General features: G+C 35.7%; 1 protein-coding gene across 1 annotated transcript; it reads right to left on the reverse strand.

Moving 5' to 3' along the window:
* Window positions 1-8,087: 8,087 nt before the first annotated feature.
* Window positions 8,088-10,372, reverse strand: LOC149533026 (BAG family molecular chaperone regulator 6-like). The gene is made up of 2 exons (XM_089806862.1): window positions 9,740-10,372; window positions 8,088-9,004 (listed from the first exon to the last, which is right to left on the reverse strand). Exons 1-2 carry the CDS (start codon window positions 9,974-9,976, stop codon window positions 8,513-8,515), a joined length of 729 nt encoding a protein of 242 aa, XP_089662988.1. The 5' UTR covers window positions 9,977-10,372; the 3' UTR covers window positions 8,088-8,512.
* Window positions 10,373-18,167: the final 7,795 nt, after the last annotated feature.

The raw sequence follows: 18,167 nt of genomic DNA on the forward strand, positions 1-18,167 counted from the left end.
CATTGCAAGAAAAGGGACTTTCACTAGACAATGATTGCAAGTAGGTTAAACATTACATACAAACTAAGAAAGTGGAAAGAAACATTCAAAATAAAGCAATTGATATGCACATATTAATGAATTTTAAGAAGAGGTGAAAATAAAGAATTTCATTGATTGCAAGGCAAAAGGAAATTACAAATATAAAGCATAATATTATTGTAAGTCAATAGAGAAGAACCCAAAAAATATTTACAAACTTTGTCTTTATAGATCAAGCATAACTCATATCTAAACTTGAAATTCAAACTCCAACCACAACGAATATTAGAACAAAATCTAATCTTGTATGCAACTTGCTTATAGAAGTAACATAAATTATCCAGATATGTACATATAGTAAATAGAAGGATAAATATGTTAGATCTTGTCCCTGCAAGTCAATAAACAAGCATGGAGCGTATTGGCTCGTGATATCAAATCCAAAAAAATCACTTTATATTAAATAATTAGCCCTAGAAACGGTAGTGTTATTTCATTTGGAGAGATCCTTTCAATTAACACCTACAAGGAGTGAGGAGCAGTCCTATACTACCATAACCATGTATAGACCCAAAAAATAGTGTTAATACCACAAACTATAAAAACTCCCTTTTTATTCACTTCCCATGCAAAATTTCAAGAAGGTAGTTTGATAACCATATGGAAACCCAATAGTAGTTTATCTTGTAAGGAGTACAAGGTAGCCTCATAACCATATGTAGACCCTAAGACAATTCCTCTCATAATGAGTATGGAATAGTCTCACATTTTCATAATTATATGTAGACTAGTTAGGCATGTCCTAAAAGGAATACTTAGTAGTCGCGTGCTAACATAATCATATGAAGACCCAAAATAAATGCCCCCCACAAGGAGTACGAGGTAGTCCCATATTACCATTACCATATGTAGACCCAAAAATATATGGTTGATATTTCAAATAATAAAACCTCTTTGTAAGCCCAAAAACATTCCCTTCCAAGGAGTAAAGGTAGTTACATAACCATATATAGACCCTAAAATAATGCACATCCGACAGTGAGTATTAATCAAGCAATCTTGAATTTTAACTCTTAGTTAAAAGGATAAATCTTGCAATCTAGCACTTAATTTAGACTAGGAGGACAAATCTTATTTGTAATCTTAGCAACCACAATTCTTCTATAGCCTTCATAAAATTAAGCAAACCACAATGAGCTAGAGTCTATTATAAAAATTAAGCAATTTTTGGAGAGGGTTCTATAAGTTTCATGCTTATATATGTAATGTGGTACCTACCTTGAAAAAATAAAGATATCCCATAAACACATGGACACACCAAACCTAATATTCACATTCTTGTGCATGTTTGAGTTTGATTTGCAAACCAAGTAGTAGAACCTTAGAACAAATCTCTTCCAAATTAAGCTGTTTACATTTAATGATTTGGTCCATATAAACAATATGTGCATTGAATGTGTTTATAAAGGTGAGATATTAAACATCACATGCTAAGGCAGAAATTAAGCTTGGAAAAAATAAGTCGCTTTATTGTGTGATATTTAAATAATCCGCTCCTAAGACAGCGAAATGACAGACGGCTTAAACACAAAACACACTCTTTAACAACGGTGGGAGGAGAACTCTTGAGTTTTGATGCATATGAAATTTAGCATTGTTACAAAACTGTTTGCAATCCATCCATAAAACGGTCTTAAGTGTTATGCTGATGGTTGAAAATTATCAACCGTGCCCATCTCTCCCACGCAGAGGAGGATGAGCATATAGCTTAAAAGTCCAGGAATTTGATTATATCGTTACGGATGTTCATAACCCTAATAGGGTATGGTAAGACACATCTATTGGGCACCTGTTGGGGAATGCTGTTAAAATTATTAATTCATCGAATGTTCTTTTTAGATGATGTTATGTAAATATGTTTAGTAACGATTCTTCTGTGAAAAATCAAACTATTGCAGTCACTGATTATTAATCTCCTATCGTAAATGATTATTAAACTACTGAAAACAAATTCCCAGCTAATATCGAAAAATAACACAACTGCAACTTCACTTAAAATATGGAAAGAAATGCGCAACACAATCAACACAATATTTTCGGACAAATTGTCCCTGGAAAAACCCCTAAGGGAAAACCAGTTCTACAGATGAGAAATTATATTAAACTTCAGCAAATTAAGAGATACAAAATTCCTTGCCTCACACTGGCAGAACTCTGACAACCTCCTAATTTCTCCCACTGATATTCCTCACTGCTATCCCTGCGCTAACCCTGCGCCCTTGCTAACACTGCAAGACTGTTTGCTAACACTGCAAACTGCTTCTCCAAAACGCTTCTTCACATCCAAATGACCCAATGACCCCTTTCTATACTACTCCTGTTGGTAAACCAACGTCCGAGATTAAATCTAACCAACGGCTGAGATTAAGACAACTCGACAGCCAATAATAGAATTGGTTGCAAAGTGTCCAAAAGGAATCACTAAAATTAGTAAATAATAACCATTTGCTAATTTTTGGCAAGTGGACAAACAGCTGTCCAAACCACCCATAAATAAAACCGCTATTCATAGATAAGGACGAACAACTGTCCAAGCTACCCATAAATAGTGCTGCTATTTCCGGGTCAGAAATAACAGCTGTCCAACTAACAATAATTAACACTCCCTCTTAGCGAGGAAGCTGTTATGCATGACACCCATCTTATCTCTGAAGAAGATAAATTTGGCCTTTCCCAAAGCTTTCGTCAGAATGTCTACTACCTGCTCATCTGTAGGTATGTATTGTAGTCGAACAACTCCCCTTTGTACACAATCTCTGATGAAGTGATATCTGATATCTATATGTTTAGACCTATCATGAAACACTGGATTCTCAGACAACTTGATGCAACTCTGATTGTCACAATGTATCACAGTAGTCTCAACCTTCTGACCAAACAAGGCTACTAACAACTTCTGAAGCCATATAGCTTCACATGTCGCCATGCTAGCTGCTATGTATTCTGCTTCTGCTGAACTTAGAGCCACAGACTTCTGCTTCCTGCTGAACCAAGATACAACTCCTGATCCCAAGCTGAAACAACATCCCGAAGTGCTCCTTTTGTCCGTTGTACTTCTTGCCCAATCTGCATCAGTATAACCTATCAACCTGATACCTTCACCTTGAACATATCTGATCCCATACTCGACTGTACCACGCAAGTAACGTAGCACATGCTTAGCCGCTATCCAATGCATTCTCTTTGGTTCAACCATGAATTGACTAATGCAAATGCTATATCTGGCCTAGTGTTGACCAAATACATAAGCGAACCAATCAACTGTCTATATAAAGTGGGATCTACATCCTTCTCCTTAGTTGTATCTACCTTCCTCCAATTCGTGATCATGGGTGTAGACATGGCTTTGCAATCCTCCATCCCAAATTTCTTCAAGATTTCAATGCAATATTTCCCTTGACCAAGGAAAATCTCCCCATCTGTCTGCCACACTTCCATGTCTAGAAAGTAGTGCATAAGTCCTAAATCCTTCATCTCGAACTCTTCTGCAAGGTTCCTCTTGCAATCCACTATGAGCCCTAGTGAACCTGTAAGAAATAGATCGTCCACATAAAGAACAAGAATGAGAATCTCACCCCTAACCATCAAGTAGTAGAGGTTAGCATCTGCTTCACTCTTCACAAAGCCCATTTTCTGCAAGTATGTATCAATGCGCTCATACCACGCTCTAGGAGCCTGCTTGAGTCCGTACAATTCTTTCTTCAATCTGCACACGTGGGTCTCTTTGTTGTGTGCTACAAAGCCTTCTGGTTGTTCTATGTATACCTCCTCCTTCAACTCACCATTGAGGAATGCTGTCTTGACATCCATTTGATGGATTTTCCATCCCATCTGTGCTGCAAGTGAGATTACAGCTCGTATAGAAGTATACCTGGCAACTGGAGCAAATGTCTCCTCATAGTCTATTCCCTCCTTCTGAGAGAACCCCTTTGCCACAAACCTAGCCTTGTATTTCTCGATGCTACCATCTGCACCGTGCTTTATCTTATAGATCCAGTGTGATCCAACTACAGCCCTATCTGTTGGTCTAGGTACTACCTCCCACACATCATTCTGCATTATTGAAGAATATTCCTCAACCATAGCATCTCACCATACCTGATGTTCTGCAGCTTCCTGATAGCTAGAAGGCTCACTATCTACCAACTGACTAACTAATGCCACATAGTCATTGAACTTGGCTGGTTGTCTTCGCTGTCTAGTACTCTTCCTAGGAGCTCCCACAAACTCCTGAGTATCCCTTTGTGTATCTGGAACCACATGGTTCCTGCTGCCAACTGTAGAGGATGAAATGTCAACCTCTAAGTCTTCTAGATGCATTTCCTGTTGCACCTGTTGCTCCATACTCTGTGAATCTTCACTAACTGAGTCTACACTCGTACTGGTAGCTGTACTTGAGCTTTGCTGCCCTTGACTTGGTCTTAGAGCTTCTGTTGGCTGCTCACTCTGATCGTCTCCTGGCAAATCTCTGGATCTCCTGAATGCCTTGTCCTCCATGAACTTGACATCCCGTCTAACAATAATTCTTTTAGTCCCCGAAATGAAAATCCTATATGCCTTTGAGGTCTCGCTGTACCCAACAAAGTACCCCCTCTCTGCAGCCTGATCTAACTTTGTACGTGTATCTCCAGGAATATAGCAATATGCCAAACTCCCGAATATCCTGAAGTGACTAACATCTGGCTTCTTCCCTGTGAAAGCCTCCTTTGGTGTCATCTTCCCTAGCACCTTGTGTGGAACTCTATTCTGAATGTAGACTGTTGTATTACACACCTCTGCCCATAAGTAACGGGGCATGTCCTGGTCATGTAGCATAGCTCTTGCTGCCTCCGATATAGAACGATTCTTCCTCTTAGCAACTCCATTCTATTGTGGATTGTAAGGAACAATCCATTCTCTCTTGATTCCTTCTCTGGTGCAGAACTCCTGGAAGACATTTCTTTTGTACTCGCCTCCATTGTCTGACCGAAGAACCTTTATCTTCTTTCCTGTCGAGTTCTCCACAAGAGCCTTGAACTCTTGGAATCAACTGAAAACCTCATCCTTAGTCTTCAAGAAGAATATCCAGGTCTTTCTAGAGAAGTCATCAATAAAAGTAACATAGTACTCATATCCTCTGAGAGATTTCGTTGACATCGGTCCACAAACATCTGAATGTACTAGATCAAGAACACCCTTAGATCTGGTGTCACTCCTTGGAAAAGATGCTTTCGCAAACTTCCCCAACACACATCCCTTACATACATCGTCATGCTTTGTGCTCACCTCTGGAACACCTGTCACGGTCTCACGAAGCAATCTAAGTGCTCCATGATGAATATGGCCCAACCTCCTATGCCATAGCTCTCCAAGATCTCTAGGATTATTGTTGCTCATAAGTGCCTTAGGAGTATCAAACTGCAATCTATAAAGGCGACCACTCCTAACTCCAATAGTTATGGGTGATTTCCAATCCTTGTGCTTAATCAACACATGTGTCCCTCTAAAGAGTACATTATACCCCCTATCATGAAGAACAGATACAGAAATCAAATTCATACCTAAGCCTAGCACATATAACACATCATGAAGAGGAATTATCTTTCCATTCTCCCTCTGAAACTGAATAGTCCCTTTCCCAACAGGGTTGAGTTTGGACAAGTTTCCCATAGAAATCTGGATGTTGGTGTCCTCCTCCTTGTAACTGGAGAAGTACTCTCTAACTCCTGTCATATGAAATGACGCCCCACTATTTATATACCAAACACACTGTGAGGTTGAGCTAACCATACAAGCTATGAGTGCAAACTCATTTTCCATTCTGCTGGAGAGTTCTTCTGCACTTGCTGAAGCTGCCACCTGCTTCTTACCCTTTTTCCTCTCTGGGCAATCACTGACATAGTGGCCAAACTCGTGACATCCAAAGCACTTGACCTTAGAAAGGTCCTTCTTCTTCTTTTCACTTTGTGAATTTGATCCTTTGCTAGATCCCTTCTTTGCTTTCTCTTTACCCGCTAAGGCAACGTTCTCTTGTTCCACCTCATTTTTCTGACTCTTGTTGGTCCCATTGACAAGACTTAGTCTAAACTCCTCCTGAGTGAAATCAGTCCATAGTCGATCCCAACTCGGTAAAGTATCTCGTCCACTGACAACTTGAACAAAGACACTCCATTGTTTAGTAAACCCATTTAGGGCTATTCTCACTAGCTCATCATCACTAGGGCTATCTCCAACAGCTGCTAACTCATCCTTGACAAGTCTGAGCCTGGTGAGGTAACTTGTGACGTCTTCTCCCTGATTCATCCGGGTATTCTTTAGCTTCTCTCTGAGAATCAACTTCCTGTTGGTGGTAGCATTCTGGTACAGATTTAGAATGGCATCCCACATCTTCTTTGCTGTATCTAGCTCTGAGATATGTGGAACAATATGATCCTTGACACCATCAAGGATAATCCTCCTCGCTTTGGCATCGTCCTTCCTATATGCTGCAAGCTGTGTTGCATCCGTTGGTACAGGTACACCACTGGTAGCATAATCCTTGATACCATTCTCTTCCAACAATAAAGAAATTCTGGCCTTCCAGACACCAAAATTTGAGGCATCATCCAATCTGTCCTGATCTCTCAAACCAGCTGAAGCCATTTCAAGGGTTTAAAGCAATAATAAATCTAAAGAGATCAAAATTTCTTTCCTATGGCAAAACTCTTCTACCCTTAACAATGCTCTGATACCATGTGAAAAATCTAACTATTGCAGTCACTGATTATTAATCTCCTATCGTAAATGATTATTAAACTGCTGAAAACAAATTCCTAGCTAATATCGAAAAATAACACAACTGCAACTTCACTTAAAATACGGAAAGAAATGCGCAACACAATCAACACAATATTTTCAAACAAATTGTCCCTGGAAAAACCCCTAAGGGAAAACCAGTTCTACAGATGAGAAATTATATTAAACTTCAGCAAATCAAGAGATACAAAATTCCTTGCCTCTCACTGTCAGAACTCCGACAACCTCCTAATTTCTCCCGCTGATATTCCTCACTGCTATCCCTGCGCTAACCCTGCGCCCTTGCTAACACTGCAAGACTGTTTGCTAACAGAGCCAATAATAGAATTGGTTGCAAAGTGTCCAAAAGGAATCACTAAAATTAGTAAATAATAACCATTTACTAATTTTTGGCAAGTGGACAAACAACTGTCCAAACCACCCATAAATACAACCGCTATTCATAGATAAGGACGAACCGCTGTCCAAGCTACCCATAAATAGAGCTGCTATTTCCGGGTCAAAAATAACAGGTGTCCAACTAACAATAATTAACATCTTCATAGTTTCACAAATTGAACATCAACTTTGAAATATTAATCTTTAATGAGCGCCAACATCATATATGAATTGGATGTAAGAAACAAAATTCTATCTTTATTGGCTATAATAGATTAATTCAAAGTCTAATCTCTGCATATACAGTTCTTTTGCAACAATATTATATTTGAAGGTAGAAGATAATTTTCTAAAATTATTTATATTTACAGATATTTTCCAGTCAATAGGATTTAAAGTGTATCTTTTTAGCAACAGGATTTGAATTTCTAAATGTCACTGTATTTTTTCTGTCATTAATATTTTCAATTACATTTTATGAATATAATATAATCATAATGGTGAGCAAGAAAAGAAAGCTGTAAGAAATTATTAGAGAAAAATATAGAACAAAATATGGTGAAATATAAAAGAATCAGTAAACGTGGCTCTGAACTCAGACTTAATTTTGAATATCAGGGCTCAAGCACAGTCTCATATAATGACTTTGAATTAACTATTAACCAGTTTCAAAATTTGAACGGAAAGAAGTAAAAACCAATGTTCCATATATTAGTTGCTTGAATGCCTATCACATTTTCTCCTCTTGTTTGATGCAAAGAACAAACGAATCTCTCAAGAAACACCTGCGACACACTTCAAATTCAAATACACGACCGTCTGATCTACAGCAACAAATTGAATAGATTCAAATATCCAACAAACTCATTGATACTCGTATTAAAAGTTGAAATAGATTTGCAATACAGTGAATCAAGTCAACTGACTTCTCAACACAAAACTGGTTTCTTAGTCCGTTTTAAGATCCAAGGAAAAAAAGCTAAAAATTCTCCCCCTTCTACCCTTTGGACTCTCTTATTCCAAGATCACACAACTATACAGCCACTCCCTCATTATCTGCTCCCTTTGCAACTCTTATGCAGCCCCAAGTTCTTTTGCTTTTCTTCTCCCTCTCCATGAAGGTCCCCTAGCTCCTCCACTCTTTTCTTTCTTCTTCTTTAACTCCCTTCCATATTCATTCTCCACTTAGCCACTGCCTTAAGTCCTGCCATTACTTTTCTTGAATGCTAGCATAGGTTGTGGAAATTACTGTTACAACTGTCATTATTTTTAAATCTTCCTACTCTGTTAAACCATGACATACCCCTACCCATGATGCACCACTTTCCTCAGTAGACGTACCACTCTTCTTCTTTCCATCCCCAACTTTTCTCTTTTTGTTGCACTGAAATACTTGCTCTTCCAGTCTCTTTTTGTTGCACTGAAATGCTTGCTCTTCCAACTGTGAAATCCTCAGATCCAGAACATGAATCATCTCAAACTGTTTCTCACTTTTCTTCAACAGATCAGACACAGTACCCCTTAATTTCTCATTCTCTTCTCTTACCATGTCAATGCCTTCAATGGACTCCATTTTCACTGGCATCTTATCTCCTGCTTCTTCCCAGTCCATGAGGTCTGAAGTTTCTGGCTGGATTCTCTGCACTTTTGGAACTTCTGTAGCAGCACCTTGTCTGCATTTGGCCACAATCATGTCATCTACAGTCTTTTGCGAATTAATTAGGTCACAGATCACGGCCTTTCTTGATTCCCGCACAAAAGGAATGGCTCCCTGCAATTCATAAGGTTAAATTAAATATTTAATTTATTAATAGAAAAAGAAAGCAAAAGTAAGAAAGAAATTGAACTATAAACGAAAGAATTCCAAAGGTCAGTGTAGTGAAAAGGATAAACGAGACAATTCCATAGAACTGCAGAATGAAGTTTGTAATTGAGATAAATTTGCCAAGGGGAAAGATTCGAAAGCATCACCCTTGTCTGTCAAACTAAAAATAGAAGGTTTTCACAGTTCATTACACTGAAGCACAATGCTTCTAGCAAATTGCAAGCACACTGTTTTTCCAGAAGCTTTGTATCCTAAAAATCTATCAAACTTCAGAAAATTTGTAAATATGATTTTAAAAAATGAATCAATTCCATAGGCCAGTGCAATAAAAAAAAATTAGGACTGCAGAGTGAAGTTTGTATTTGAGATAAATTTCCTAGCATCACCCTTCTCTTTCAAACTAAAAATAGAAGATTTTCACAGTTCATGACATTGAAACACAGTGCTTCTAGCCGGTTGCAAGCACACAAAGTTTCCAGAAGCTTTGCAAACTAGAAATCTATCAAATTTCAGAAAATTTGTATATAGAATTTTAAAAAATCTACTCAAAGGAAAAACGAATCCGTCAGAAGAAAATCGATGACTGATCTTATTATAAAAAGAACCTAACTAAGGAATAATTTAGCTTTTTCCTTTTACAAGATAAAGGAAGAACAAAAGGGTAAAAAGAAAGATGCAAACCTGAATTTCGTCGAGCCTGAGCAGCAGAGACATGATCCACTCTGTCATTTTCAGCCGCTCCTTCTCATCTCGTCTAATCAACTCCACAACGTGTTCGTCATTCATCCGCCTCCGAATTTCTGCAGCCTCGGCCTTGGTTTTCGTTATAACCCTCAATTTGTTCAAAGGCATTGGCTTCCTCACACAAAACCCTTGGAAAACCGCCTGAATTTTTACAGCCGCTGCATTTTCATCCATCGTATGAGCCTTTTTGGATTTGGGTGTCTCAAAATCGCCAAGAATTGAGATCAAGTTCTTGAGCGTTACTCGCAATCTGAATGATAATTATTCGGCCTTTGATTTGATCTTCTATTGGGTCCTCAAACCCCAAACACCCCAGACAAAGGATCATCTATGCATGACAAAATCACTAAAAAACTTCAACAGATACTAAAAAATTTAAATCACAGTGCATTTCGCCCCCAAACAGGAGATTAAGCTTCCTCTGTTCATTTATATAGAATAATCACAATGCTTCCTTCATCAACTGCTTCAAAATGATATTACAGTTCCTTATACCCTATCTTGCTATATATACCTTTGGGCTGCTGCTTCCTAGATGATTCCGCGAGGGGTTTAGGATTCAGTTTTTCAATTTTCAGTTTTTTGTTTTTATTTATTTTGTTTTATTTTTGGTTTATATTTTCTATTTTCTATTTTTGCTTTCTATTTTTTATGTGTTATTTTTGCTTTTTAAATTTTAATTTTTTAAAATGTCTAACTTTTTACAAAAGTATAAAATAAAAAATATAATACTTTATTTTTTTATAAACAACGTAATATTTTATTCAATAGTATAAATGTACATTATTTTATAATATATTATATATTTGTATTGCAAAAGTTTTTTTTACTAATTTAACAATATATACTTTTATATTATTTATTTATATTTATAATTTTTTATACGATTTATTATATATTATTATTGATTTAGATTTTTTTCAAATAAAACATATGAATACACAAGAACTTTTTGGATGTATTACTAATTTATACTTATTATTCTTTAATATATGTATTATTAATTATAGTGATAAAATATTTAGATTTAAAATAATCTATTAAATTTAAGGTTTGATCACAATCAAAGCTTCGCATGGAGAAATTTTGATAATTGTTGAATCATTTATTATTGAATTCTGATAACAATATCATAATTCAACTTGATGTGGAAAATATCTCATAGTGATCAATTGAAGAACTTGAGGGGTTGACACAACACTTTCTTAAGGTTTTGAAAAGCGGACTTAATCATCAAGGAAACTTCGTAGTTAAGTGCCATTGAGCTCAAGTAGTATAGGGATAGGTTACCTCCAAAGAAGTCTCAATGTTTCACCTCTGTGAGCATCACCTAGATGCAATGAGTGTTGAGTGTTCTATTCAATCTCATGAGAGATGGGTTCTTATGAAACATGGGTAAATGAGTTTGGCTTAAAAAAACTACACAATTTGAATCCTAATAGTAATATCACAAGCTGTGTGTGAATTAAGTTTTCTTCCTCGTTAAAAGATTTGTAAAATCATCAAAGTTACGATCAACATATGATGCTTGTTAAGTTTTAATAGATTTGTCATTGTTGTATCTTGTAATAGCACTTATAGATTTATGTATTTTTCAAATTACCTTCTCAATGGATATGTATATGAAATTAAGAGGCATTTCTCTATAGAGACATGTCTCTCTAACTCTCATTAGTTATTAATAAAACACACACACACACACACACACACACACACACACACACACACACACACACACACACACACACACACACACACACACACACACACACACGTATGTATGTGAAATTTTTATACATCTTGAATGAGTTGTATCTGACTAAAACTACACTAACATTAACATTTCCTTTTTATTAGGGAGGATAAACGTAGGAACATATATAACCTCAACGTAACATCAGGAATGACAAGTTTTAAGGATATCTTTGATCAAAATATATCCACCATTTAGATATATCATCTCATGTTATCAAGAGTAATGGCCTCATAATATCAAGTCATGTGATATTCACCAAGTACTCAAAAAATGTCTATAGATAATGTATCCTCAATAATACAAGTGCCAATGAAACATTCATGATCACTTTAAGGAACTTAATCCACCATGCAAGATATAATATATGATGATATGTCTGAGACATCATAAGATGTTCATCACAATAGAAGGCCATGGTCTATTTAAGGATCTTTAATCCACCATGCAAGTTATCATCTATCATGATCTTTTTAGACATTATAAGATGCCCATTGCAATAGAACGACATTGACTGTTTAAAAAATAAATCCACAATGCAAGTTTCAATCTGTCATGATCTACTTAGACATCATAAGGTGTCCATCACAATGGAAGGCCATGATTTGTTTAAGGAACTTAATCTGCCATACAAGTTATAATCTATCATGATTTTCTTAGACATCATAAGATGTCCATCATAATAGAAGATTAAGTTATTGAAAGATCATCACCTTCCAATAAATTTTACAAGTACAAGTGATAATCATTTGGAAGTCGTCACTTCCTCACGATGTACATAGGTAGTAGGCCCATCATAATCACACAGTGAAACACATGGATTTTCAAACTCCCTTTGCATATCATTCTTTTGAGCTCATCATCCAATGTTGCCTCTAGTGAAGTATCAGACTCCCTTTGAATTTGATATCAATCTTTCTTTTCTTGCAAGAACGCCCTCAAAGAGAAAGGAAACGATCAAGGAAAATAGCTCTTACAGTGTATCTAGAAATGTAAATGAGAGATTTTCTATATTAGAAATATAATACTTAAGATTTCACTCAAAAGAGAATACTTATCTCATGTAGTCAAAGGATAATGCCCTCGCGATGACTTCCTTATTCATTAATAATTCTTGTTAGTAGTCCCTTTATTTCCTTCACTATGGGGCCTTTCCTATTATATTATTTCTTAATCCCACCTTAATTATCGCCGTGGTGGATCCACCATAATTTATAAATAGCATAGGAAACCATCACAACTTTACACTGAATTTTTGTCTAATTATTTGTGGACAATGGGGTCGAATCACCTTCTTACTCGTTCCTTGTGCACATGTGTTAGCATGTAAGCCTCGTGCTTTTCTATGGAATATTTATCCTTGGGAATATGTGGTACCATGCCCTTATTATTCCTCTATATCCATTCTTATTGGCCCCTTATTGACCCATGAATCACTTGTAGAATATCGTTGCATGCAAAATTCCAGAAAAAATAATCATAACACACACTCCCCAAACAAAATGACTTTAGCATTGCCCTATTTAGCAAATGTAGGAATATCAACAATCTTCAAATGCAACAACACTAGAATTTCAATTCCCATAAAGATGGATGGTGACAATTACAAACAATTGGCAATACATCTCAAAAATTATTCAAGTCATCAACTGTGAGGAGTGCCAAAACCAAGAGGTGGATATGTTGGAAAATAATCTTACAACAATAATACAACTAGGTCATTTCATCATCTACCAATTTGCAGGCATCTCCTCCCAGGTTTTGCTCTGATACCATGTTAAGTTTTAATAGATTATTCATTATTGTAACTTGTAATAACACTCATAGATTTATGCGTTTTTCAAATTACCTTCTCAATGCATATAGATATATGACATTAGAGGCATGTCTTCGTAGAGATATGTCTCTTTAACTCTCATTAGTTATCAATAACATTTATTTACTATATGTTAAGAATATGATACTATATATATATATATATATCTTCAATGAGTTTTATCCGACTGATGTACACTATCATTAACAATGTTCCCATAGAAAGTTGATGATTATGAGATCCAAAGACAAGCATTGAATATTCATTACCAAGATCAGAAAATGCATTTAGAATCAATTGTAAATATTTTTTCCAATAATGCACTCCTTAAGTTGTGTTCTTAATTGCTTGCTTTTAGAGATGTAGTCATGGATGAGATCAAACCTGTAGTACTTACCCCTAGTTTACCTCTCATGTTTTATTGCTGAATTCTTTTAGGCCAACTTTTATGGTTATGTGTTATGATTTAGTGTTAATGGGTTACCTTATTTGATTGATGTTATTTCATACTTAGTTATTTATTTGGTGAGCTACTTGATACTCGATTAATTCATGTGTTCATGGTATTCTTTCGATGATGATGCTTTGTATGTTTCATATAGTGATTTTAGTTATTTCATGATGATAGTTAGATGGATGATTTATATACGATTTTCATGGTTACTTACCCCATATTTGCATGTGTATGGTGTACATGTATGTTTTACTTTATGTTTGATGTTTCTGATGTGGTTAAGGGAGGGAGTCATAGTCACCTACTAGTCAGGATCTACATTATGTATTACTCCCCGTCATTATTTGTTTAGTTTAGATATATATGCATATGCAAATGTTTGACTTTTATGCAGATTGTAGGTACTGGTCATTGACTTCCCTAAATTGCTAGGATGAGTGTGCCCTATCGTAGTGTCTCAATGGTGAAAGAGGGGAGATAGTTCTCAAGTCCAAATCCTAACCTTGAGCCAATTGTCCTAGAATATAGGACAAGTATCTGAGTTATGTACCCTTCCAAATTCATCTAGTGACGTGAATTCAAGATTTTGACCCTTAAGTTTTAATTCGTGCTTCATCTTTTAGATGAGTTTTCCTATTTTAGTTTGTGGGTTTGTTGTGATTTTTAGTTATAATTAAATCAAATAAAGACATTATTAAATGATTTAATTAAACAAAAAAATTATAAAGAAAAAAAAATTAATTAATTGAGAAATTAATTAAATAGAGGAAATAAATTTAAGGATTTAATTAGAAGTCCAAATTTGGCATAATTATATTTATTTTATTTAATAATAATTAATTTAGAAGTTTAATTTTATTTTTTTTGAAAAAAGGGGTAAAAATTTATTCAATCAAATCCAAATTACAGAGCAAAAGCCCAAGGTCCACACTAGCACTACATATTCTTGTCTTCTAATAACAACTGATCAATAATCCCATGATACTCAGAAGGTAACTCATCCCTACCACTAATATCCCAACTAACCATGTTCTCTGAAGCCCACTTTGCCAAACAATCCGCCACTCTATTCCATTCACGAGGGATATGATGAAAGGAGACAGAGTCCAAGGAACTACAAAGACTAAGAATTTGTCTGGCCAAAGAGGCTAATTGCCAACTAACATCTTCCAAACTCTGGTTATTCAACATATCCACAACAATATGAGAATCAGACTCACAGATGATCTACTTCTAGCCTAAAGAGCATCCTCTCTCAACAACAATCTTAATAGCAAGGGCCTCCATTAGATTATTAGAGTGTTGACCCTTGTAAATAGAGAAGAGAAAAACCACACCACCATCATTACCTCTACCTATAGCCCCAATACCAGCATGACAAGAGTTCCCCCGAGAAGAACCATTTGTATTAATCTTCAAGATCCCAACCGGGGGAGGAGTCCACCACCCATCCCGATAAACACATTGCTTGCCATGGCGAGGTCTTTTTCCAAGAGTGCATCTCTGACTATTATCACCCAGGTTCAAATTCCTCACAATAGCTTGATCACTAGGATCTATACCTTCAGAAATATCACACTTTGCAAAAATACTCTCCTAAATCCTATTGAGAATCATCTTCCACAATTGAAAACTTCCTAATTTGGAGTAACAATTTTTTTTTGGTTCCTCTCCAGCCAAAGGTTCCAGAGAATGAAGATTGGCCCAACTGTCTGGGTGATCTGCAAGAAAGAAGTCTTTGTTGGAGGTCTGCCCAAGCCTTCCAAAAATTCAATTAGAGATGTAACATGAATACAACCATGACTCCAAGCCTCCCACCATGTGTGCCATATCTCTCTCGAAAAAAGGCAAAGAAAAAACAAGTGAGAGGTACACTATTCATTATGTGAACAAATGAAGCAAACAAAAGGTCCCTAAAAACCTCGTTTGCAAAGATTTTCCCAAGTAAGTCATTTCTTCTGAGCCAACAACCATAAGCAAAAATTACATTTGGACAAGAAAAATTATTCCAAACCTTCTTCCACCAGTGCACTTTAGCTGGACCATGTAAGTTCCTGTCAACTATAGCATAGCCTTGAGCCATAGTAAATTTACCTTTTGGGCTAGGACTCCAAGCCAAAACATCCCTCACATTAAGGGAGCTACAAAACCTATTCTCCAAAGCATTAGAAAGAAGAGCATGATCCTCATCAGAGCCACCCATAGGCCACTCCTGAGGATCCTTCTAGCAAGTCACCTCCACCTGACCGAAACACTTGATAGTCTTAAAATGCTCCACCTTAAACTAGCCAGCATTAATAAAAGTATGGCAAAGAGGCTGAAGCTGGGGAAAGCTAGAGAGAATAGGAGGGTGGTCATCCCAAGAGTCCTACCAAAACAGAGCATCCCAGCCTTTGTTACAAATCTAGAAGAGACCCTCCTTAATCAACTGAGTGCCCTTCTTAAGGGTATCCCAAACACAAGAACTTACCCAGCAAAGCGAGTCGAGGCACATCAAGGCTATTGGCACCAGATCAATACTTGTGAGTAAGAATCCTAGCCCAATCTTGTTGCTGATTGTTGCACCACCTCCAGTACAACTTAACAACCAAGGTCGTCACAACAAGCGCCATAGACCTAAGACCAAGGCCCACAACATGCTTCGGCTTGCAAACACACTCCCACTTAACTAAACTCCACTTCGAGGAGAGGAGGCTACCAGACCAAAGGAATTGTTGAGATAGAGCATCATTTAGAAGTTTAATTTTAATAATGAACTCTAGATATAATTATTAGTTAAAGTAATAAATATACTCTCTAAATACAACTTATTATTTAATAAAAACAAAGTGAGGATACTTTATTATAATTAAAACACAAAAAGTATGCATGGAGAATTAAATAAATTAAAATAATAAAAGAAGGCTTTTGCATATTCGTAAAATTGAAACCATAGGTGGTGTAGTGCCTGCCCTTAGTTCACATTTTGCTAACATTGTTGAACTCTTTTAGAGCTAGTTTCATGTTGATGGTTAGTAACATTATTATGAGATTATCAGATATTGTGCCTACCCTTAGTTCACATTTTGCTAACATTGTTGAACTCTTTTAGAGCTAGTTTCATGTTGATGGTTAGTAACATTATTATGAGATTATCAGATATTGTGCTATGGATTCAGTTTATTATGTGATGAGATCACTTAGACTTTACATTTCATGTATGCATGATGATTATTTTCAGTGTTTGCAGTTATTAATGATGATTAGTAAGATGATTTATTATCATATGTGTTTTATTATGAATACTTACCCCATACTTGCATGTGTATGGTGTGCATGTTTTCTTTGCATGTTTTCTTTTGTATGGCGTGTCTGATGTGGTAAGGAAGGGAGTCGTAGTCACCTGCTAGTCGGGATCTACATGATGCACCACTTCCTGCCATTGCCTGTTTAGTTTAGTATATATTGTGCTTGTACATGCATGGTTTTTATGCAGGTTGCAGGTACCGGGTATCGACTTCCCTGAATTGCCAGGATGAGCGTACCCTATCACATTATCTCAATGATAAGAGAGGGGAGATAAATTCTCAAGTCCAAATCCCAACCCTTTTAAGCCATTTGTTCTAATTGGAAAATTAGGACAAGTATCTGAGTTGAGTACCCTCCGAATACGTTGGATGACGTTATTCGAGATTTAAACCTTTGGTTTGATTCTGTATGTATTTTTGGTTATGATGGATTTTCATATTTTTACCTTGTGAGTCTTTGATGTATTTTCTATTAATTAAGCCTAATTAAAAGATTTAATTAATTGTTTAATTAAATGGAAAATTAATATGATATTTTAATATTTATTTTATTTAATTAATTGAAAAAATAATTAAATAAAATAATTAAATTTGAAGATAAAAGTTAAAAGTTTAAATTTGGAATGTGACAATATTTATTTTAATAATAATATATTTGGAGTTCATTTTTAAATAAATGACTAAATAATATTATTATTAAAGCTAATAAATATTTTAGCAATTAAGTTTTGGAAAATGAAATTTAAAAGTGGAAAATATATTTTAAATTAATAAAAGATTCTAAATTTTATGTGACTAAAATATAAATATATCAAGATTGAAAAGTGGAATTATTAAAGTTTGTGCATGAGATTTAATAAATAAATAAATTAAATTGGAAAGAGTAAATAAAGAGTAAATTAAATATTATATTAATTAATGTGTATTATTTTAATATTTTCTCACATAGGAGTTGGCAAATTCTCGAGAGTTGTCATGTAGACAACAAAGAAGTTTGCACTCTAAGTTTGCATAAGTTGTCTACACTTAGAAGTTAGCATTTTATTTGAGCACAT

Source organism: Cupressus sempervirens, chromosome 10 (assembly GCF_028749045.1).
Source record: "Cupressus sempervirens isolate cs-2001-9-10 chromosome 10, ASM2874904v1, whole genome shotgun sequence".
In the NCBI taxonomy this organism is placed as follows: Eukaryota; Viridiplantae; Streptophyta; class Pinopsida; order Cupressales; family Cupressaceae; genus Cupressus; species Cupressus sempervirens.